This window comes from Poecilia mexicana, unplaced genomic scaffold (assembly GCF_051168715.1).
Source record: "Poecilia mexicana isolate PSO_F unplaced genomic scaffold, ASM5116871v1 scaffold_14, whole genome shotgun sequence".
NCBI lineage: Eukaryota > Metazoa > Chordata > Actinopteri > Cyprinodontiformes > Poeciliidae > Poecilia > Poecilia mexicana.
Genome location: NW_028263383.1, coordinates 15754917 through 15780216, shown reverse-complemented (window position 1 = coordinate 15780216; position 25300 = coordinate 15754917). Strand labels below are relative to the sequence as shown.

General features: G+C 40.3%; 1 protein-coding gene across 3 annotated transcripts in view; it reads right to left on the bottom strand.

Moving 5' to 3' along the window:
- The window catches only part of specc1 (sperm antigen with calponin homology and coiled-coil domains 1), an 86286-nt gene that overhangs the window by 7387 nt on the left and 53599 nt on the right, over positions 1-25300 (bottom strand). For all 3 annotated transcript variants that reach the window (XM_014989694.2, XM_088012266.1, XM_014989696.2), the window contains 6 exons: positions 24122-24291; positions 23062-23162; positions 22888-22963; positions 21984-22128; positions 19646-19748; positions 4117-4233 (listed from right to left, as the gene is read on the bottom strand). In XM_014989694.2, the coding sequence (XP_014845180.2) occupies positions 4117-4233; positions 19646-19748; positions 21984-22128; positions 22888-22963; positions 23062-23162; positions 24122-24291 (712 nt within the window). The remainder of the gene's footprint in view (positions 1-4116; positions 4234-19645; positions 19749-21983; positions 22129-22887; positions 22964-23061; positions 23163-24121; positions 24292-25300) is intronic.

The following is a 25300-nucleotide window of genomic DNA, read 5'->3' as shown; positions in this document are numbered from 1 at the left end:
CATAAATATATACATACACATGTATATATACATATATATGTATGTATACATATAATACATATCTATGTAAATCTATATATATATATATATACACAGTATAGATATATCTATAAATATAGGATATAACTTTCCTATCTATCTATCTATCTATCTATCTATCTATCTATCTATCTATCTATATATCTCACATTACATCATTATTGATAATTTATCATTATTCTACAGTTGCTTGTAATTTACCCAAGATGGATATGGAGATGCAATGAGCTGGTTTCCTATCAAGCTGTAGGAATGATAGAAAACTTGCTAACAAAAAGCCTCAGACCTGCAGCCCACAGGCTGTTCTAGACTCAGACCAACAGAAGTGGCTCTTTGGCTCACTGATATGTTAAATGATGAAATATTGCCCTGTTTTTTGTTTCATTCATTTTAATTTCCCTGTAGGCAGCAATTTATTCACATATATGTACATTTATTATTATTCATACTTTAATTAAAGATGAATTGTACATGTTTATGTCATTGGGGCGCAGATGACATGTTCGCTTACACCTCAGAAAGTATGTAGATGCTCCCCTGATTCTGGTGAAGTAGTTATTACGAGAAAATGCTAGTCGGAAATGAAAAAGTGTCAGAAATGTTGGTGAAATGTTAGTTTTTGTAAGTTACTTTTTTTATTATTCATCACTGTGATGAAATCAATGCAGATCTGGCTTGTTAAAGAACACTTAAATCTCCATGTAGGTTCCCTGTCTGTTAGGTCTCCAAGCTGGTGAGCTCAGACAACATTCCTCAGGGCTTCCTGTCTCATTAGAAAAATATATATATGAATAGTTATATAATGTAAAAAATAAAAAATAATAAAAAAAACCTTTTAAGTCAGTACTGTTATGGTTCTTTCACCATCTCCTTTATTTTCCAGTTATGTCACCCGGGTGCAAATCCCAGAAACCTTTTTACCTAAAATCTAAGCAGACCTACCGTGTTATCTTCCTAAATGTACCTATGACAAAAGGTGAAGGAGGCTAGTAATGGGATTATTGGGAGGACGGATTACACCGGCAGCAGGCTGGGTGTTTGGGCCTCGGGGAAAGTCACTCAGAAAGAGTTATTAAAGGCAACACATGTCTATTGAATTATTCAGAGAGATGGGCCGTGCTGCGTCTCCGTCATCAGCTCCATGTTACACATTCACGGCTGTACGCACCCACCTTCACACGACCAATTTATCAGGTAGAACATGTCAGGTCGGGTCGAAGGCGTTTATCTATTGCCGCGATGTGAGAGCAAAGTGAGGGAGCCGCCGTCCCCCAGGGAGGCAGCATATTGTCTGTACACCAGACTGCATTACAGAGCCGTCAGCATCACTACGTCACTTAAAGCATGACTACACAAACATTCATAATTCATCATCGTGCTTTCTTTGAACGGCCAATAAAAAAGACCTGCGAAATGGATGCAACTCCATTAGACGAGTCCGTGACGACATCAAACACAAAACAAGGATTTTATTTCCCACTTGGCTCATAATGTGGGGTGCATAAGCAGACGATTTTCACTTTTATCACGCTCATGCGTATCACTGCGATGGAATATTAGAGCCATACTGAGAAAAAAAAAATGTATGAGAATAAAGTCATAATACTGTGAGAATAAAACTATTATAATAAACTTATTTAATACAGTCATAATGCTATGATTGTATTTTTGTATTATTTTGGCTTTATTCTCATACAAGTTTATTTTCATACTTTTATTTTCTCCCATTGCTCCATCATATTCCACATGTCAATCCATGAATATTGCTTTCAGGCAGTTCAGTTCTTGCAAGCTAAAGAGGCCCGACATGCACTTTTAAATTTTTCCACATTTTCTCAAATGCAAAATTATCCAGTAAAAAAAAAACAGGGTGGAGAAAGGAAGGGAAAAACAAAAGAAGCAGATTAGATCATTAAAAATGCTAACTTTTGTTGTTTTTTTTTAACTGAATCTGAGGAGGCTCTAAAAAGGAAATGGCTTTCTACATGAAGCAGTAGTCAGAAAGTGTGTGGTGCAACGTTCAGTGCCTATAAGACGCTCTGGTGTCCTGATGCAAGCCGACAAGGAGCTGCTCACGCTGCAGAAGCTGCTGTGACTCACGGAAGTATCTCAGTGTCTTGGTTGGAGGTGTGAGTGATTTGTGTGGACAGAGGGTCTACACGTGCAAAATGCCACACTTGTCAACCTGCGCAACACACACCTTAATTAAAAAATAATGTTGCAGGGCGCATCACAACAAACCCCTTTTACCGACATGTTTTCCAGTCCTCTAATTTGTGGAAGATGTAATGTAAACCGTAAAACCACACGTTTCCCACTGCCTGATGAGGACAGGATGAGGTGAAGACGGGGCTGGGTGCATTCAGCACGCCTTTCAATAAAAGCATTGATTTCCAATCACTTAAGTTTGATGAGCCGAGTCCCTCATTACATGCTGATGAAACACTGACCCACTTATTGAGGAGGTCAGAGCGGCCATGAAAGCCCGAGTCCAACAAAACCTCAGAAGCTGCTAAGAGGAAAGAAAAAGGACAAAGTGCATAGATTCTGTAATGGTTTCAGCTGCAGGTACTTAATGTAGTGCTGTGCTAAAATATTATTTTTTTGTTGTTCATTTCCAAGTCTATTTTATTTGGTTTGGTATTAATTTAGACTGAACATATTACTTAAAGAAGTGGCTAATGTTCCCATGGTAACTCCAGAGGAACTGCAGACATCAGCAGCTAATGTTGTTTTTGACATGGCAGCTATTGATAATGAAACCTTCAAACATCAGAGTGCTGTAAAAAGAAAATCTAAACAAGTTTGCAATTCCCCACAGGCCAGGCTTTTAGACACAGCGAACATGCGAAGAAGTTGCTCTGATCGAATCAGAGCGAAAATGAATTTCCTGGCCTACGTGCGAAACGGTACGTGGTGCAAATCACTGCCACCACAGAGAAAGGTGGTTCTACGAATTATAGGCTCATAAGGGCTGAATGTAAAGGGATCACAGCACTTCACAGATTTCTATTTTTTGACTTCCTCTTCATTGCTATGTACAACTGTATGCTGATCGCCCACATAAAACCCAGTGGAGTGTTAAAGTTTGTGGTTGTGATGAAAATTGAAAATAAATGATAAATGGTCAACATTTGTGTAATTAGGATGTTGACTCAAGATATCCTCTTAAATATGCAGCAGGTAACTTCAATAAAAAGTTTTTTTTTTTACATATTTGTTAATAGCATCACCATGTTGAGACAGAAAAACCTGTGAAAAAATTGAGCTCTTCTACCTTCTCCGTGCGGTCCCACTGCCCTCTGCAGAAACACTTCTCCCTGTCTAAGCACAGTCAATCATCCTCATGTATGGACTGCTCACACCCCACCTTACTGTCTAAATAGTGAATGTTCAGGCTAATTAGCATCAATAAACAGAATAAACTGTTTTACTGTCATGGTAAGAAAACCGTCAATCTTCAGCAGCGTGATTGACAAATCACGTTGCTGATTGACAGCGCTAAGACCCTCCTCCTGGCTCTGATTGGTTGTTTCTGACCAGGTGAGGTCAGAAACAACCAGAAATTTTTTTGTGTGTTTTTATGACATAGAGCACTTTGAACTGCCATGTTGCTGAAATATGCTATACAAATAAACTTGATTGATTCTGCAGATGGCAGTAGGACCACAAGAAGACGGCAGAGGGGCTCAGTCTCATCTCATACTGTCAGAACATAGTAAGTTTTAACAAATATGTAAAAAAAAATATATATATATTTTAAAAAAGCTACATAGTGCAGCTTTAATTTTAAACTGTGTGCAGACAGACGGCAGGCCTCTACTGTATAACTGATTGTGAAACAGGGAGGAAAACCTGCTGTTGCCTTTAAACTTGGATGTTTTCCCATACAGAGATTCAGCTGTTCAGTCAGTAGCCTCCTTTATTGCTTTTTATTTAAATTGTTTTTTATTTCTCTGTTCTCTAAATAGAATTACTTTTTGACCCGTCTGACCCGCAGGCAGGGAAGTGTTCCTTTATTTTTTGGAAGCCGGGGGTATTTTCCACAGTGTGCGCTCCTGCACAGGCTTCCTGTACCTTATCTTGACTGATGAGCTCCTGGTAAGGGATGTGAGCAGGCAGGTACGTGTGCAGCAGGGCGCAGAAAGCCAGGCCGTCGCTCCAGCTGCTGCTGAAGTTGGTCACATCGATATTCTGTTGGCAGAGAAAAGTATTTATTTATTATTCATCATTAATTACCAGCAGGAGGAGAGGAGAAAGCCACAAGATCGCAGGATGAAGTCACAGACAGTAATTATGGTGACCTTAAAGCATCCATAACTTGGGCAAGTGAGGGAGCGAGTGATATGAAGAGCCCATGAAAAAGCCATTAAGTCAAAGAACCACAGAAAACAACATGACAATTAAGATCTAATGCCATTACGTATCACTCTGGGCTGTCCAGACTCCATTTAAGGCGGCTAGTGTTTCCATCAGCTGCGGGTAAGAGGATCTTCGTATATTTGCCGTCGATGAGGTCTCTGATCTGCCCTCTGGGTGAGGAACGTGCGCAGCGGCACGTTCAGCTCCTCCTGTTTTTGTTTGTGGGATTCGCGCAGAAATGTCACCTCGCACACGACGCTTTCAGTGTATTCTGGGCCTGAAAAGTCTTGAGGAGTACGAAGGAAAGACTTCCTGCGGGCCATTGTTTAGAGGTTGCACACTCCCCGTTGGATAGATAAGTTATTTACGGGGTCTTCCTGTTTCATCCCTCTCATGAGCTTTTGGGAACCATGCAGCCTCGCAGCTGAGGACGCTCTCCTCCTTACATTCCAGAAACCACTTCGTCGCCAAATACAACATCTCGGTTTTATGGTGTCCGCTTGTCACACTTAGCATAAAAGAAAACCTACAAGTGCAGAAATGTCAAATTTGTAGGAGAAAAGTCAGGAAAAAGAGTGTTGCACATGGAAGAAACAGAAAAAGACTTTAATTCTACTGAATCTGCTGTGGATATGTGCGGCCCAACCCAACCTGGGCGCCAAGATTTGTTTGTGCCCCAGAAGAAACAAGAGCCTTGTTTTCACAACTCAAAAAAAAAAAAAAGCACAAAACAATAAGGTTGGACTTGCTGTACCAGAAGATATGTTTTTGGGCGAAAGCAGCACAATAAATATCTCAGAGTCCATCTGCTGCGTCTTGCACCACAGAGAATTGACTCCAGAGAGATGCTAGCGACGTGCCACGCTGCCTCGTGTTTGTTTACCGTTGCTCCCGGCCAGTGGTCTTCAATCCTGGCCCCGCGGACTGGAGCGCTGCGGATTTTCATTCTGCAAATCTAATCAGTGACTGATCCATATATGTGATGCCAGGTGAATGCAATTAACTGCCTGACAGGATAGAAAAACAGCACAACTCTGAGACCCGGGGACAAAAATTTTAAATCACCCGGCCACCGCAATAATGACTATCCCTTGAGCTCTGAGGAATTGCAGACAAACGCGGGGGGAAAGGGGGACATTTCTGGCTGCCTTCATTTGTCTGGATGCCTGTTAGCGTAGTCATTAAACCAGACGCACTCTCCAGGTTGAGGAGGGAAATTCAGCGAAAGGAAGTGAAACATGTAATGGTGCTGATGACGTGATTACTGCAGGTCGCTGACTTTGGCTAAATAAAAAAAAACAACAACAAAAAAAAAAACGAGCAGAGCACTATGAAGACAAGCCGTTTCGAAAACATCCTGACTGTTAAAGTCCCACTGTGCCGTTACCTAGCAACCCAAGCGGAGTTCCAGCACGTTTGGTCAGCTGGTTTTACCGCTGGCTGTTCAATGGCTGCCGGGAAAGACAAGTGTTTTGTTGTTCACTTACCGTCCTGAAACTATTTGCTGCATTCCTGTTGGCTGTGCAGGAGGATTTTAATATGAACTCTGAAAAGAGGAAGAACGAGTGCAAAGACATGAAAAGAGGAGTGAAGTGAGCTCTTCTGTTAGGAGCTTCTGCTGCAGCGTTTGGACCGGCTGAGCGGGTCAATAACTTTTCTTGTTGATGCATATGAAAAGCTGTTTACTGAAGTCTAGACAACAGGAAATAAAAGCGTAAATAAACATCTGTCTCCAGTTCCTGCTTTGACACCAGCCTTCTGAGTTTAACATTTTCAGTTCCTATAAGTGGAAGTACTGGTTTTTGATCTTTTAAAGCGCATGTGTCAAACTTAGGGCACAGGGGCCAAATCCAGATGCATAAATAAAACCTACAAGATAACAGTTGTTTGCTTATATTTTATTAATCAGCTTTTTTTTTAAAGCAGCTTTTATCTGCCGCAAAATCACACCAATCAGTCCCTCAAGTTTTTTTGTGATTCTGCAATCGCCGAGATTTACACAAAGTCAACAGCACTTTTTTTTTTAGTGCTAATGCAAAACTGAGTTTATCGCAAATTTTCCTCAAAAATTGTCAAAAACATTGGCTTTAAGTGCCAGATGTTAATATTTCTTATTTCTTCTAAGTGAAGCTGCCTCAGCCTTACTTCATGTCAAGCTGCAATTTGTGATCGATGCAGAGTTTAACAAAAAGTCATTATTACTGCTGTACATAAGCTCAAATATAGCAAATTTTCTTGCAAATATTTCTAAAATAGCTACACAAATCGGTGACTTTCCACAATGTGCTCAGTGAGTTCAGGTCCTCAGCTGAAGGACAGACCTGGGCAGTGATGTCCACTCACATTCCTCTCCCTCTCACAGCTGGTTCAGAGGCACTGAGTGTGGGTGAAGCATGTGTAAACTCACACACACTCACACAAGCATCACACTGGGGCAAACAGCAGGGGGTTAGTCACACTCCAAGCCTAAAGTAGACAGAAATAGTCTCCTGATCGGGGGGCTTCTGAGGACAATTTGTGTGAGACAGCCTTTCCAGGTGTCAGCGGGTCTGGCGAGAGCCAATCGTAATCGTAGGCATGTTTGAATTCGGGGAAGAGGTCATGGCGCAGAGAGGGGCGGCTGTTGGAAACGACATGGGGAGAGAGACGTGAATGCTAAAACAGCAGAGGACAACAACAGGTCTCTGGGAGCGGGATCAGAAAAGCAAACACAGCATCAAGCGACAGGAAGCGTGTCGCCCGGCACAAAAAGCCAGAGCCGACGCACAGAGAGACAGAGAGAGAGAGAGAGAGAGAGAGAGAGAGACAGAGAGAGACAGACAGAGAGAGACAGAGACAGAGAGAGACAGACAGAGAGAGACAGAGAGAGAGACAGAGAGAGAGAGAGAGAGAGAGAGCCTGATTCAGCATGTCAGCACATGGACAGCTGATCACTCTACACAACTTTCTCTTTTAAAAAGTTACAGTTCAGTGAAGTTAAAAAAAAGCATCAGGGATTCAAAGATTACTTTACTGTTTGATTTTGAAGTATTTTGCTGAGTTCATTCCACGATTGAATTGCAGATAAAAGGTACTAAGTAATAAAATAATGATGAAAGTCCAGTGGGTTTAACATAAAGGCTCCATCGACATAGTATAGAAAAAATTATATAATCCAACAATACAATCCTTCATCAGCTGATCATAAATTTATGAAGTAAAGTCATATAGAAAAAAATGAAAACACATGAGAGTGATGAACCAGTGACCTGTTCATAAGGCTCCCAGTGCTGGAGACAGACATGAGCCTTCCTGTTATCCTGAGCCTTCCTGTTATCCTGCAAAGATTCAGCAGGTATAGAAAATGGATGAGCGAGTTTTGCTGCATTGCCTCTGCTTTAAATAACCCTCTCATTTTGAAAGGTAGTGGAGACAAATGTAATGTCTATGTCTATATCTAACAGCTGCTGTTAGATAAACACAAAATCTCACCAAGTATTTTGTCTAGTTTCTAGTCCAAACATCTTAGTAAACTTGAATTAAGCAAGATAAAGGAGCTTGTTTCAAGTCAATATTCTTTAATATATATATTTTTAAAAAGTACTAGTTCCACTGAGGTTATTTCACGGATACGTTTTCCCTGATGTACAAGTGAAATAACCTGCCAGTGGAACCAGTACATTTTCATCAACATAATGAATTATTGACTATAAACCAAGCTCCTTCATATTGCAGAAAAGGTTCTTGCAAGTTAGTTTTGTCTTATTTCAAGTATTCTAGAAACTAGACAAAAATACTAGGATAAATGTAAAACAGTGTAATTTTTGGCAGTACATCAATTCTTCCATTGCCAAACCAAGTCAGCTGACTCCTCTCAACGTGTTGCACCAGCAGCTCCACTTGAATAATCTCTATGTCTGAGCACAGGCCATCGCGAGAGGAAGCTTCTATCTAGCAGCTTGTTCTTTCACTCCTGAACCAGACCTCATGACCAAAGGTAGAGCTCTTCACCACTGCAGGCTGCAGCAGGGTCACCATTACCACCAACAAGACATCGTTGTCCAGTAATCACTTTCTACTGCGACTAGAGAAGAACAACTCAATCCTGAGGGAACAGGTTCCCTTCCTCTGTCTGAGAACTATGGAGGAAAACCTTAGCATTGACGAGAAGAGCATGTCAACTCCATTCTCTGCAGCAGAAAAACGAGGCCAGAGTGACGGCGCTATTCACTGCAGGCAACCAAACAAAGCCAACAAAACATGACCGGGCAAAATCTGAACTGGCTCTGGCTAAAAATCGCTTCTGCTGCAGGGACGTCATGACAAAAAGGAGTTTGTTCAATTCTCAGATTATTTGCCACTCAATTAAAAACGTGATTGTGATGAATTAGCACAACCTCAATTTATGACTTACCTTCAGAGAGTATTAAGAGAATGCCATTGCCCTATGATAAACAGCATATAGTGCCAGCAGATACACCACAAAAACACAAAATATTACCAAGTAGTTTCTGCTTTCTAGTGCTAATATCTTACTACACTTGGAATAAGACAAAAGTAACTTACAAGTAACATTTCAGCAACATATAGGAGCTTATTTTAAGTCAATAATTTGTTAACATTAATGAAACAGTACTAGTTCTACTTTTTTTCTATTTACATGTCTCGTTAGAAGTGAAACAAACTGTCACTTTTTTTTTTTGTACTGTAGCAGCTCACTTTAAACACCGCCCAGGTATTTTTCAGTCTCTCTTCATTTGCTTGTTTTTTAATTAAATGCAAAACAACCTCTGCTTTACAAAGATGGAGACAAGCACATAGTTTATGCATAAAACTGAAATATCATCATTTTCACATTGAATCGTTGCAGTTCAATACAGGAAACTAGTTGTGGAGGGAATTGCAGAAGCAACACGTGGTCATATCTAGTGCGGTCTTTATCTACTGAATGCTGTAGATATTTTTAAAATGACATTCATGAATAGGTTGGACCTTCACCACACACACACACGCACACACACGCGCACACGCACGCGCACACAGAGATTTAGCCTCTGCAGCTGCATGTAGATGCCACTGGTCTTATGATCAGCCAACTACTGCCGTCATGCTTTAATGCCACTTCACACTCCAATGTCAACAAGTCACTGTTGCAACACTGAACTTCTTACTCACAGGAGAAGTAAGAAGGAAGAAAATGACTTTGTAACATGCATTCTGCAAAAACAAAACAAAAAAAAGATGCATTCTGCAAGCAGGGAGCGATGGATACCCTTTGCACAGTGGATTTGAAAGAAGCTGGATGGCACTGAAGTATGTTTGTTGTAAAAACTCTTTTTGGAGATGTGCAGGAATTGATTAGGAAAAAGTAAAATTTTACACAGGGGCATCACATGACTCTCCACCGGTTTGGACTCAGCCTGTTAAGTCTTAACTGCGATGAGCAAATCTAAAACGGTTTGATTTCACAACTTCTTCTAATTGCATTCTGGACTCTTGTTGTCGTGGGGGTCAGTGACCTTGGCCCCAAGGTCATCGAAGCTGAAGCAGCAGGTCTCCCCTCTCACAGTCGGCAGACTAAATTCATAGCCCACCTTTAGCCGGCACAGCAGGAACGCACCAAACTGACCAGAGCAGAGCGGTTTCAGGAAAACAAGTTGGGTGCAAAAAATATTTCCTGTCAATCAATAAAGCTGTCTTAGCTGAAATCTTCCAGTGCTAAAGATAATCTCTGGTCCTGATGATTGGTGATCTGTGGTTGTTCAGTTTGAGATGTGGGCTGCAATTTAAAGTTCCCAGGACTCAAGAGGACAGACCACAAATACTGAATATTTTCTGGGAACATCTTGCAGAGGCCGAGCCTGATTCTTGTCAACTTTTGCCGAACCATGAGAGCCTCTAGCGCCGTTTCCCATCCCTCCTCCTCTTCTCTGTTTATTTACTCTAACAGTAAAATTTAATAAAATAAAATAAAAATGCTGTAACATTCTATTTATTGATAGACTAACCTGTCATATGGACTGACGCAGAGTTCACACCGGATGAAATGCAGGATGAAAACCTGAGCAAAATCTTGTTGCGCTGCAACACAAAACGTGATGAATGTGTACAGTTTTGGTAGTTGGAGCAGAAATCGAAATGAAAGGGCAAACTTCCTTCATTTTCTCAGCCAAATAACTCCAAACTTTTAAGGAGTTTCGTGAACATCTTGGATTCCACTGACCTTTTTAAATATTGCATCGTCTCATCTGGTTAAAAAGAGACGAAGAGAACATTCTAACAAAATGTCAATGTTCTCCAAATGAGGCTTCTCAGCATTTCCTTCCTGTGTTATATAAAGTCTATTTAACTCTGGCTTTTAGGTACATTACATCACCTCTTCACACAACAACTCTGAAGTAAAAAAAAAGAAAAAAAAAAAAGGCTCCATATGTTTTCCTGTAGTCCACACAGTTTCAACATGACATCATTTGGGTTTATGATTGAGATTCTTGGCTCCTTTTTTACAATAAACCTAATATCTACAGCTTTTGGGGGGGAGAAACAAAGTTTGACTGTCACGTTTCAAGGAAACGGAATAAACAAACTAATGAACAGATGAATGTAGAGTAAAGCAGCGGCTCTAAAATTCCCTCCTTCGTTATTAGAACTGTAACGTCGACTCTTTGAACTTCTATCCTCTTCCTGTCCTCGATGTCTGACCTCCATACCCCACTCTCCCGGGGGTCCGTTCCGCTTCTTCAATGGCTTTTGTGTGAGCCTCCGTGCGTGTGTGCACTGTGTGTGTGTGTGTGCAAGTTTCCCAGATGGGGCCGGATAGGCTCTGCTCTTTCAGGCCCAGCTGAGCTGAATGTTCAGAGGCTTTTCTCATTGTTCCCATCTTGAGCAAACAGCACATTTATTTTTGTTTGGCTTCTATGGTTAATTGAGAAAAAAAATGTATAAAGTGTCCAGAGCTGTCCTAAATTAAGACATCAAAGAGCATGATAAATATACAGTGCAAGGCTAGACCGTGTTCCCAACTAGGCAAATGTTCAGGAAAGCTTCTGCGTCTAAACAGTGACACACACACACACACACACACACAAAACCCAGCAAAAATACTTTAGAATTACAAGTTAACATCTTGGATTTTGACTTTCCGGATCCAGTTTTTAGCACTGAGACCCCTTAAACGTTCAACACGTCTGTGATGAGCAGTTTTGAAGTTTTGGCTTTAAGAATGTGGCTTAAATGATTAAGTGGATTAATTGTGATAAATCAATTGTTTACATACTTGTCAACTAATTCAGAAAATTATTAATCAGTAACTGGAATATACAGACTTAAAAAAAGGTAATTTGCTAAAGCAAACAAACAAATATATTCAGAGCAGTAATTAAGCCAAAACTTTACAAAAAAATCCCACATAAATTTTATATTTAAGATAAAAAAAAATATGTTTGTCAGTATATATGTTTTACTCCAAACTTTTCAAGTTCCACCCGGTTCAGATTTACTAGAGGAATGCCAAGTTACTGGATTTTAGGAAATACAATGTTTATTTTCTTATTTTTTTAAAAAGAACTGAATTATTTTTATTTGCATGTTTAATGCATGTCTAATATTTTATTTAAAAAAGTTAAAGTGGTAAAATGAAAAATCTTTATCAATCCATTTGTTTTTTATCCGATTAATAGTCAGAATAATAAACAGCTTAATCGATTATTCTCACTCACTTCCTTCTGCAGAACCTCTGAAAACCGGCAGAAAAGAAACAGAAAGAGAGGAACCAAGACTCTGGATGAACTAAACATCTAATTCAGATCCAGTTTAATCGAGGCTGACATGAATTAGGAAAAAACGACAGCTGACCTCTTGGGAACCCGAAGTTATTGTTAAAGTCTCAACGGCCACAGAAAAAGCCGCGGCGGGCTGCGTTTGGATCGCGGACCGACAGTCTGAGACATGATGTAGACAAAATTCAGCCCTAAATCGTGGCTATAAATAGACGCATCATCGAATGGCTACATGTCTGAATGCGCTCTCAGCTTTCAACAAAAACATAAGACTACAGAAAACATTTCCAACATCGTGACACCAAAATAAAACAAATGGCAGTAAACGCTCCAGGTGTGTGCGGTCAACAAAGTTTTTTTTTTTGGTTCAAGAAAAAGAAAGTTGAACTTACAAATGATCAAAAATAATGGCCTTGGGAAGTTGTTTTTTTTTTCCCCACACAGTCCTTCAAGGACACATCTTACAATCCGCCTTGAAACGCAGTGCGACAGCGCTGCGTGCTTCATGTGTTTAGTGCAAAGCTGACGTGCACAGCGTCCCTTGTGTATTCTAATTTCCTGTGAGAGGTCGTTCGAGTCTCTCCCACAGGGCAGAGTCAATCAGAGGCTGCTTTTAAGGCCCTCGCTAATCGATCTGTGCTTCCCAGAATCCTGACGGTCGAGGTGACGGAGCCGGTCTGGGCTCACACCTCGCCGTCCCCCGAGAGTTCAGCACAGGCTGTGTTTTTTTAGGGTACGGAGGCAGACGGTGGACAAACATGTTGCTCTGCGACATGATGTCTTCTCCATGGTGATGGCATGCTCTGTAACGCTGGACTCGTCTTTGTGCATGTGCAGGATCTGACTGGCTGTGTTTAGCGTTAAAGTTATTGTGTAATAATTAAATGGTGATCAAATCGAATGCTGGGAAAACAATCCTGTCGAAGAGATGTTGTATATTTATTTAAAATAATTTCTATAAAATCAAATTGGGATTGTGTTAATTATAAAATCAGTTTAAGGCCAATTTTACAAAGAAAATCAAAAGAAACATGAAAACTAAACTTAATATGTTTGCAAACGATTATCTACGCTGATCAAAGGTTTAACTTTATCAACATTTCTGATGTCCCTGGGGGTTTACAGAGAAATGTTGCTTAATATGATGTTGAGTTATTATATCTAAGGTAAATCTGGGGTTGCAGGTTTGGGGAATAGGAGGAACGTTCACCGTGACTGAACAGATAAAACTGATTAAAAGACGTTTCACATGGTCAGAAATCAGGAGTTTTGGTCCGATCTTTGATGGTTGGATGGTTTCCGTCTTTGGATAAACCAATCCGGTCCCTGAGTCATGCTGGGCCAGTGGAAGTGTGAGGAAAAAACAACATGAAGCTTTCTTTGAACTAAGAAAACCCTAGATGAAAATACAAACCCTGCAGTTTAATCTGATTTGACTTGTTTTTCTAAAATTCAGTGTTATAAAATTAGGATTAATTTAGCTTCAAAGACACAATGTCATGAAATAAACACATTAACAGCTTCTGATTGTGACACTTTAGGGTAGATATAGAGTGAGTTTTAACAGAATTCACTCATTTAGATGGTTTACTAATTTTACTTATTTCACAAGTCAGTCATGATCAACAAAATTAGTTGTTGGTTTTTTTTGCCAAAAAAAAGGCAAAAAGAAAGTGAAAACTTATCTCCACAAATGAATGACAGCCAAATAAAAATATTTACTATAGACTTTTATTTTATTTATTTAGTCAAAAAAGACAAATTCTGCTGATTATGATTGATTTGCTAAAAATAAATAAATAAATAAAATGGGTAAAACATCCACCATAAGAGGCTAAAAGTTTCTCAGTAAGAGTCCAAAACAGGCATTTTCATGTTAATGGACGATGGAAGGAAAAAGCATGTGAAAGGTCAAATTTAAGATGGTCACATGTACAACACACACACACACACACACACACACACACACACGAGTGCACACACGCGCGCACACACACACACACACACACACACACACACACACACACACGAGTGCACACACGCACACACACACACACACACACACACACACACACACACACACACACACACACGAGTGCACACACGCACACACACACACACACACACACACTGTGTTTCTTTACATTTTTCTCAAACGTTCTCAGCCATCAGAGGCGGCGTCACGTGTAGAAAACATGACACCAAACCACAAATCTGTAAACACACCTGAGTTGAGACCAGAGTGACTGACGTTTCCCTTTTGTAGATGAGCAATGAGAGCCTAAACTAATATTAAAATCATAATAACTGAGCAAAGCAAAGGGTTGTTACAACACATCTAACAGCCCTCTCCTTGTGATCATTACACAAACTCTCCCTCTTATTGATTTCAGAAAATAAAGCAAAGAATGACATCAGGCTTTCTGCTCAGCTACAATCACACAGATTTATTATGCCCTCAGCTAATATAAACCATCAAATAATCTCCCATAATGCTCACAATAGCACCCAGGTGCTGTTTCACTTTAATTAGGCAGTCGGCTGACAACGGCTTCTGCCAACAAAGGGACTGTAATAACAACTGACCTCGACTTTGTCTCTGGCAGACAATCGCGACCCATATGAGTCCTGACCGAACCACCTGGAACCGGAGAGGGGGCAGGAAGGGCCAAAAAGCTTCCTCTTTCACCTGACTGGTAAATATGTGGCTGAAGAGGCCGAGAACATAATTAAAATGCTGATTAGTGTTGAATTAAAACTTCTGTGAATTTGTCGGAGGCAGAAAGAAGAGGAAGCGCGACATGCTCACAAAAATAATAAAAAAAATCCTAATCATTCGCTTTGTGAGGACATATTCATGAGATGATTTCAGAGGATTCGCGATGTCATGCACAGGAGCAGACGGACCGCATCCCAGATCCTCCACAAGGTGGACAAGCAGCCACACGTCCACCCCTCGTTTTGCTCCGGAGCCGCCTGGGTGTTTGCTGACGAGACGCTCAGTCTGATTCTCATCTGTCCAAATGTTTACAGCTGGAACAGTAGGACAGAAAGGACTGCGCCCACACAACCAGTGGGCATGTTTATTATGTTTGAATGTGACCTCTGTGACCCCGGGATGCCACACTCTGCTGCTGGCCTCCAACTATGAGCTCTGTTGATCTTTTTTAACCTGTTGCCAGGTAAATTATGGAGCCAGTGGCTAAAAGAAGCGGGCGTCTGTCTGAGATTATATTTATGCTGCTGGAAACCAGGAAGTAAAAGGATTCCTAATGAGAAGTTTCTAGAAACTGATTCATTTATAAACATAAACTATGAAATACAGCTGAAACAATTAATTGGGTTAATCATGATGAATCGATTGTTAAAATAATTTAGTAATTGATTAATTGTTACCTGGAGGACACAGACTCAAAAAAGGCTATTTTCCTGAAAGAGCAAAATACTTGAAGTAATTAATGCTGCTTAAGCTAAAACCCAAAACTCCTCGAAGTTTTAGCTTCACCTGGTTCAAATTCTGTAAATATATATATATATATTAAAAAAAATCCTATTAAGAGCTTTTTGCTATCCATTTATTAATCTGTTAATCCAAACAAAGAGTTAATACATCAACCATAGATCAACGTTAGTCAAGCATCACAAATGTGAGCTTATCAGAGGTTTTTTTTTTTTTAGCTCCAGATGTTGCCTTTGCTTTCTGTTTGGCAAAATTTTTTTAAATTTAAGATAAAGGATTTGAATCGTTTTATTTATTTTTACTTTTAATGTAACATTGTTTTCGAAAGACATGTTTAAATTAAAAATATGCAGAATGTTCCGTTTTTTTTTTGTTTTTTTCAAATTTTCACATTTACATGGGATGTAAAGGGTAATAACTGCACCTTCTAATTTTGCTAAAATAACAGAGGCTGTAATTTACTGTATGCATGAAAAACCCGGGGGAACCCGTAACCTTTCCTCACAGCCTGGCATGAGACTCAAACAGGATCTTGTGGTCACGTTTTCTAAGGAACTAGAGTCACTTTCACAAACTGCTGGCCCACAAATATACAGTATATGTCCTTACATCAACAGAAACAGAAATCCCTCTGAAAAGGCTCTAGTTCAGCAGAAGGATATAAAAAAATCTCCAGGGTCACTTCCTGGAAATCTCTGCTAATCGTATCGATCGCATTGTACAATGTCAAGACTTTATGTCGCGGCTCAAGCGAGGCGTCCATGAAAGAGTTAACCGCCTCGCCGTGCGTTGAGAAACCCAGCAGCAGAGCGGGCGCATGGCGCTCTGAACAACAATGGATCACCATCTGAATCCAGAAAGGAACCGATTACGCCACAGCCAAAACCTCGCTGCTAGCCAAATCTACTTAACGCATTCCTGACATTTGCAAATAATCACCCTTTGTGAAGGGATCAGCGCTTACAGTGAAGAGTTTATGTTGCTCAACTCACCTGTCCTTAACTGAACTAAAATCCACAGGTTTGCTTTATAATCTGCATTTTCTCGCAAAAGTATTTATACTGTTTTAACACATTACAACCACAAACGTCAGAGTATTTCACTGCGTCTACACGAAGAGGAATAAAATTGATAAACAAAAAATGTTTCACATGTAAAAATCTTCAATGGGCGGCAAGCATTTTCCTTTCTTTCTCCACACACACTGATACCACTAAATAACTGTGTAACCATTTTAAATCTCAGCAAACACATCAAATTATACTGTTCCCTCTGCAAATTAGGTTACTTGGCAGATTTCGAAATCACATTTGCAAATCATGTGTCCCTTAAGCCAGAGCACCTCAAATACTTTGTTTATGCCTTTCATGAACAAGGAAAAGGAGACAAAAAGACAACAGAGACCCTAAATGTTGATGGTGATGCAGCAGGAAGAGTAGTTTGTGATCTTGGATTTGACAGAAAGAGGAAGCTGCCGCCAGATTCCCAGGAAATCGGTTGGTCGGAAAAATCTCTGACTGACTGCAAAAGAGCTGCAACAAACCCCACTGAACACAAACATTATGTTACAAACTGTCGGTGGGAGCATCAGGCTGTGGACAGCGGGTTAGGAAGGTGGATGGAGCTAAACGCAGAGAAATCCTGGAAGAAAACTGGAAGAGACTCGAGACTGTGAAGGAGCTGTCAACTTTCATCTACTGTAGAGATTATAACACACACATATATATATATCATATATCTATAGCATATCTCAGCAAACCTTTAAGGGCCTTTAAAAACTGTTCAAACCACTGATTGTGTCTAAAAGTCACTGGTTTTATCCACCCAACAGACGGGCCATCAGCTCTGGTTTCAGAGTGTCTCCTCAGTGCCTCTTTCACCAGCAGAGCAAACTGTGACCTGAAAGTCAGCTGAGATAGAGGGAGGGCGGCTCAAAGTTCAGTAGCATTGTTCTCCAGAAGTCAGAGCTATCGACGTCACACATCACTCAATAACTCAATCTCTCGCTGGAAAAGTTGAATCTATATTTAGAACTTGTGAATCTTTCTATGGAAAAGTCACATAAAACAATTGATTTTAAGAAGAAAAAAAAGAGGCTGTGTCGTATTTTTCATCAGAATGCACACAGGGTTGTAGTCGTTCCTTTCCTTCCAGATCCAGAGTCTGCAGCCTGCAGCCCCTCTGCGTGCAGGAAAAACGTTTTAGCACAGTGATTATACTGGCTAATCTGTAATCCCACTGGGCATAATGGGTTCCTTAAACTGGCTATTAGGGGAGAAACTGGGCTTGGTTAATGTCAGCACTTGGCTCTGTGGCCTAACAAATATTTATTCCACCATTCGTGGAACCATTACAACCAGAAATGTTAAAGTATTGCATTACTATTTATAGGATTAAAAAAAGAAAAACACTAATAAGTTCATGATTTGTGTTTCTTAGAGGAAGGAAAATAACATGAGGTTTTATAAAAATGCTTAAAATATATTTTATGATTCTGTTGATTTCTCATAATCAGTTTTCTCTGTAATTAAACCTGAACATTTTTTAACAGCCTGGCAGATAAAAAAAAACAACAACAAAAAACAGTCAATTCTTCTCTGCAAGATCTATAAACATGAACTTTAATATCTAACCACAGAATCTAGGTTGGATTCAGGTCTGGACTTTGACTAGGCCATTCTAACACATAAACATGCGTTGATCCAAATCATTCCACCGCAACTCTGGCAAGAGGCGAATCGGCAATCAGTCCGTTCTAGAGAGAACAGCTGTCCATCCCCGGACTTTCAGACCGCCTGGTCTGATAAGTGATGCTTACGGTCTAAAGTATTAAGGAACGCGACTCATTTCAGAGCAGCAGAGAGCTGCTGCACACACACCAGGGCAGAAGCTGAGAAAGTAAAAGGGGTGAGAACCGACTTCTGAAAGAAAATGTCATGAACTTAAATCACAGCAAAGGTCACAACTCCTCCAACGAAAAACCAAATTCAGTTTCTGCTGCTGATTCCAGAAAGTGTGAAAACCAACAGATCAGTTGTTGAGAAGTAGATTAAAGGGGAAGTATTATGCGTTTTCCGGGCACATAGCGCCATTTTCTGGCACTACCAAGTATCTACGTTACCTTCAGTTGTTAACATGCTGTGTATATCCAACATGAGTTAAAAGAAATTCGACTTCATAATTCAAGGCCTGAAATTGGGCCTGTGACTCTATAATCCAGAGATTAAACGACTATAGTCTATAGTAATTGAATGTGACTGAATATAAATAAATAAATAAATGAATGAATAAATAAATAAACAAATAAACAAGCATGCACATGCAAATATGTTAATCTAGAAATAATCTATAAGTATATATGATTTTTCTTTTAATTAAATGCATGAAAATATCTGGTTTCAACTGTAAACAACATTGTCCAAATTTAGGGTTTGAACCAAACGTTGCATTGCACTTTGCTCCAAAACTGTGCAGGTCGAACATCAATCACTTGCAAGAACTTCATGCAGAAGTCAAGAACTTTCCAAAACTTGAAAACACCGAATTGAAATTCAAGGATTTCTACCCTGTATCATGTGTATTCGGATGGTAGTTCACTGTGATTCTTTTCAAGGTTATCAGAGGAAATAATACTAAATATTCTTTGCAAAGTGAAAAAAATCAGAATAATTGTTCGTCTAAATACACTGGTATAAAGCCATTTACACCAGTGAGATGTGAGACGCCAGTAGCTAAATGGTTGGTCAACAGTACGCCGTTCTGGCTGTGCAACCCAGCGATTGCCAAAAACAAAGTACAAATAAATAAAGATTGACCTCAGTACCTGGGGTCAGAATAATCAATATCACGTCATGCAATATAAAGCAGAGAACGGGAGGTATCGGCTCACTTTAAAAAAAAAAAAGAAAACCAGGGGAGTGAAGGCTAAAAATCAAACTGTCAGATGTAGACGTGAAGGAGAGCTGGGCGTGAAAGTGTGTGGAGCACGTCTCATGTTTGAGAGCGGTCTGTGGCCTGTGATCCCTACCGGATAGCCTTCTGTTTTCTTCTGGCACCACTTCAGTAGAGCGTTTCTCTTAGATCCTCCGTACTCCCGCGCCAGAGCGGCCAAGGGGTCCGTTCTTTCCACACTGTCACCAGGGGAACGTGGGCCGCAGTCAGAGGAGAGGGAGAGAGAGCAGAGATGTCATCTGGAGTACAACTTGTGCGATATCTAGTTCAGTTCCTCCACTGTCCCACAGTTATCTATGTGTACGTGGAGGAAGCCTGTTAATCAAAGCTGGTCAGACAGCTAAAATTATGACGGATCAGAGCAACGGATGCATTGTGCAAACAAATTTTATTATTTGTGGCCCAATTAAAAAAAAAAATACAAACAAACATCTGATTCTTCTCAGATTTCTCATAGAACTACTAGATGATTTTTATCTCTCCTTTTCAAAAGTTCTTCTCTGTTTGGACCAGAAAAATAAAAGATCACATGGTTAAACATTTTTATGCAACAGCAAAAGTTTTTTTTTAAACATTTAATCTCAAACTTAAATGAGGCACATTAACTATATCATTTAGATGAAATGCAAAGCTCAGAGCTGCAGAGTGTACAGGAAAACAAATGCAAGTGGATTCTAGTAGAAGAAAATTTGATACGTGGGAAGAAATCAGCATGCCTGGTAAAAACTTTACCGAGGGATCGTCTGTTGTCGAGAAAATGAGATGTGCCAACTTTATTCATATAGATTCTGATTCTATAACCTGGAAGATCAGAGTGTTTTTCTAGGTTATCAGTGATACTGAGAGACTTAAGTGTGATTTAGGAGAGTTTTAAGTAAGAATAGATTTGCTTTAATAAAAAAAACTTTAAACTGAAAAGGCAGCTAAACTTTTTTACAAGTCCAGAAAGTAGAAAAGAGGAGAAACAGACGGGAAAATTAAGGTTCAAAATCTGTGTTTAGTGCTGCTCTAAAGGAAAAACAAATTTACTAGTTTTTCTTGCTATAAAAAAAAAAAAAAAAAAAGCCCCTCTGATTTGCAATTTTTCATTACTGGAGGAATTATCTTATCTTGCACTATCATGATGATTCCGGAGCTTCTTTGTAGTTTCGTTTATTTGTTTTAGAGTTCAGAGCGGAGCCACGTTTTACTTGGAACGGCGGCCATGTCAGTGCAGAGTGGAAGCCCGTTTTTACTGCCTGGCCCCCCCATGTCCCTATGGTCCCACACTCAAATGTTTCCAGAAAGTCATGCACAACGCGCACAGTTGTAAAGCAGTAAGGAAAGAAATCCTATGCATGACAGATAGATTTAACGTCTATCTGTAATATTATTCTAGGGACTTGCTCCCTGGGGTTTGGAGGCCATGGGAAGAACACGAGACATGGTCGTTCCACTCAGCATGCTTAAACATTTCACACGTCACTGCGGCTCTGCTGTTGAATTCATTATTTTTCCCGTTTCAGGCTGTGCGACGCTAGAAGCGGACATGTTTTTTTTTTTTTTTTCATTTTAAATTTCTCCAGAATTGGTGGGTATTTGCACATATAATCGATAATAACGCAGCGGTTCTCACATAAACAATAAACGTCCTAAACATGGTGACAGATGCAGCTGATATCTGTGGAGAAATTACGTCAGTGACTAAATCGCTGTGATGCTAAATACAGAGTTTAGTAAAGCAATAATATCAGATTTGGACTGGTAGGTTTTTGTGTCTTTGCAGCCAGAGTTTCATAATGTTGGCCGAGTTTCAGTAGAAGACTGCATTCTCCTTCATATGGGCCAAACAGATGACGGTTTTAACCAGCTTTACTGCCTGACTGTAACACATAAAAGTGCATCTATTAATGTAACTCAAGGGTATCCAGTTGCTGGAGTGATGGAGTTTTACTTTTGATGATTCATGAAGGCAAAAATAATAATAACAACAACAACAATAATTAAGGGGAAAAATGTTATGAAATTGGTAAAAGGTAAATATATCCATTTGAAAACAACCAAACGGTTTGGCACACAATTACACTGCTTTCACAGTTTAGCTTAGCTTAGCAGCATCTCTCACAATTAGTGGCAAAAAACTTTTTAAAAAATGTATCTTTTATTCCACTGAACTTATTTTTTTATTTGAAAATTTAACATTTATTCTGTTTGGGGGGTGGGGGGGGATCCCAGTAGGAAGGAATTGCTTTTAATTTATCTGACGAACATTTTTTTTTTATTTTAAAGAGTTTTCACTACCAAATAAGTGCAATCAAGTTGGATGTTTCAAACACTTTTAAAGTGAGAAAGAAGCCGAATTTGTTTTAGTGCTTTCCTTGTAATCACGCTGTTCCTGTGTCTCTAAGCTCATCTTTAGATCCAAATGACGATACCTGAGTTTGCTGCTTCCTCGGCTGTAGCTGAACGATGCGGTGCGACTGCTGAGGGAAATGGGGCTTTTGATTACACTCTCCAGCGAAGGGCTCTTCCTCATGAGGCTGTTTGGTTTCAGGTCCTCGCCAAAACCTGACAACTTATCTGCGGAATCGAAAGGACGCGAAGAGACGGATGTGGATGCAGAAGAATGTGACAAAAAAGTCGAAAACAGAGCGTATCCTGGAAATGTTTGCTTCCAGTCAGGAAACTATGTTCCTACGGCGGCTCCTCGGGGGAGGCTTTGGAAACAAATCAACCGTGACACATTTAAGAGAATTTTCAGAGTTGCATTTAAATTAAACGTGTTTTTCTAGAAGGAAGTGGCGAAAGTCAGTGAGAAACTGGCAGAAGTTGATTGGTTGTCCATGTTCATTGTACTTCTCATTGAGGATGTTGAATCAGCAGAACTTTGCTTAAAGCAACCATTTCATTGTGCGTGAGAGCCAAAGGGATTTGAATGAACATGTAAATTTCACCAGGACACAACAAAATCTGATGGTCGGCTCTCTGGGTGAGGACAGGGCTGGCTGACTGGATTATTTTTCTGCTTGCTGTTTGCATGTCCTCCTTCACTCTGACCGGCTTCCTGCCACAGACCAGCGCAAGGTCAAAGTGCAATCCTGGTTTGGTCAGAGCCTTTAATGGAAGGTCATTGCTGAAGAAGCTGGCTGTGTCAAAATATCTATGATTGATATTAGATTTCTGGCTTATGGGAGAAGATTTTATCCAGAATTGTACAGCAAAAGTGAACAGGAGCCTCAATTCCATATTTTTTGTAGAGAACCAGATCGTTATGCCATGCAACAACCGATCGGATACGGTACGGCAGATCAAATAAGATTTGGACCGAGTGTTACATACCACGAGGATGAGCGAACTCGCCGTGATTTATTCTTTTTTCCAGCGTCTTTGATAGTGGCTTAATGTAGGAATGTCTCTAAAAAAAGAAAGACAAAAAAAAAAAAAGTCTAAATCAAGCTCCCCTCCACCAAATCCTACATGTGACTTTTGGATGCAGGCTGCGGTTTTAGATACCTGGATGGGGGAGACGGCTGCAGCTGGTGCAGTGCGCACAGGGATCCCGCTCAGAGGGCTTCTGGGGGTGGGAAGCACCGGAACCGCGTGACATGGTCCGTCTGTAACATCCACCATCAATGTAAGAGTGTGTTTTTGTTTTTCATTAAGGCTGTGGTGTCACAGCTTACGTTTGGTATATAAACAGCAAAACGGTGAATAAAGAGCAACATTAAGATTAAAGAACAGATCAGGGAGAAAGATGTGGAGACGTTTAAAGCAGTTAGAAAATAATACCATAAGTTTTGCACATGTAAAGGAGCACCACTGCCTCCAAAAACTGGGACCGGTAAAACCCCAGAAAATTTGCTTGGGACCAAGAGATCCATGGTAGCTCTGGAGGAGCTGCAGACAGGACTGCTTCTGTATTCGTCATGCCGTGTATAAACCAGACAGAGAGCTATAAAAAAAGTAATAAGTTCAAAGTAAACATTAAAGTCCAATTTCTGAGTTTGCCACCAGCCATGTGGTGCACAAGGTCCTCCAGTCAGATGATCACAGACTTATTACTTTGACCTACATTAAGACATTTAAGGATATTTTTTGCAAATAAAAGTGGCCATAAATTTATATCTGTAAAAGTGCAAAGCTGGTAAAAACACCATAGTACACGTGCAGCAAAAGGGGGGATATGCAAAATATTTGAATAGAAATGCATGCCACTCTTTCCAGATATGTGTTTAAATGCTGAATCCCATGAAAAACCATCTAAAAACAAACAAACAAACAAAAAAAATAACATTTATTAAAACAGCTAATCAGTCCCGGTCTTGCAGCTCATCTCATATGTTGACCTCCGCCAAATGATTTTCCTGACAAACACCAGAATGGCCTCCGCTCCCGTCCCCCATCCCTCACCCATGCAGCCTGCCAGGAGTCAGCCCAGACCTGACGAGCTGAGAAACGACAGACATGAACGCTGGAGACCACAGCTGCTCGTCAGCTGTTCTCTACAGCTACACCGATGTGACGGGACGGCCGGCCTGGCCACTGCTTGTGTCTGCGTGTGCTCGGTGCTCACTCTGTCCAACGGTGTCAAAGGACTTAATGAGGGATTTGACGGTCGCTCCGGGCTCCGAGCTGGCATCTTCGCCGGCGTCGGCGGGTGACGTACCAGGGATCACGGAGATGCCGCACCATTGGCTGCCGCCGCCGTCGGAGTTCAACGCTCGCCCGTCATCACCTTGGGACCTGACGGACACAAGAAACACAATTTCTTGCATATACTCGAGCAAAACATATTGCTTATGGTGGTGGAAGGGGGAGGGGGATGCAGTCCGTTTCTGATCCAAAATCTTCCATGTTAGTCCTGATGACGAGTAGGAATGAAGGCTCTGAAATAAAAACGTGTTCTAAATTTACTAATGAGATGATATGAGCATTCAAACACCTGAAAACTTGCAAATACTCCAGGTTATTTTTTTTATAACTTGATAATAACTTGAGCTCAGTCAGACTGGATGGAGATCTGAAAACGATAATCTTCCACAGATTCCAACTTGGATTTGGATCAGAGTCCTGTGACTGATCAGCTCCGTCGCTTACATTAGTTCAGACTTTACGGGTTTTCTTCTGGGCCGTCCTGTATATAAAACCCTCCTCCCCATATTCTCACCAATTCTGATCAGTGAAGAAACCCCACATTATGATGCTGCCACCGTAATGAGTCTACAGACCAGTATGATGTGTCAATAAAAGCCATGGGGCTGGATACATTTTGTTTATTTATTCACCTAATGAACAACAGTCAGACATTTACATAAAACTTCACATACAGAAAAAAAAAACAAAAAACAGCCAAGTCCTTCCTCGGCAAAATAAATTATCACAATATGAACAGGAATGCTCGGCCTCATAAAAAGATTTTTCCAAACATTTCATCTTTTCTTATGTAACCTAACTTACTCGAGCACCAGTACCGCTCACTCGGCTTGGATGATATGGCTTTTTAAAGTTGGGTTGTAAAAGGACCTCATGTTTCACATGCACTGTCAGTATAATTCTACAACTCTGGTATGTGATGCTCTCCAAGAGTTTAAACCAAAGGTGAGGAAAATATTTACATATAAACACATAAAGCTTGTAATTTATTGGAATCTGCTAAAGGTTAGAAAAGGTCAGTGTGGTTAATATATTAAATTCTGATTTTTGCAAAAAAGAGGGAGTATAGAATATAAATATTTGAAAGTGATGTAAATAT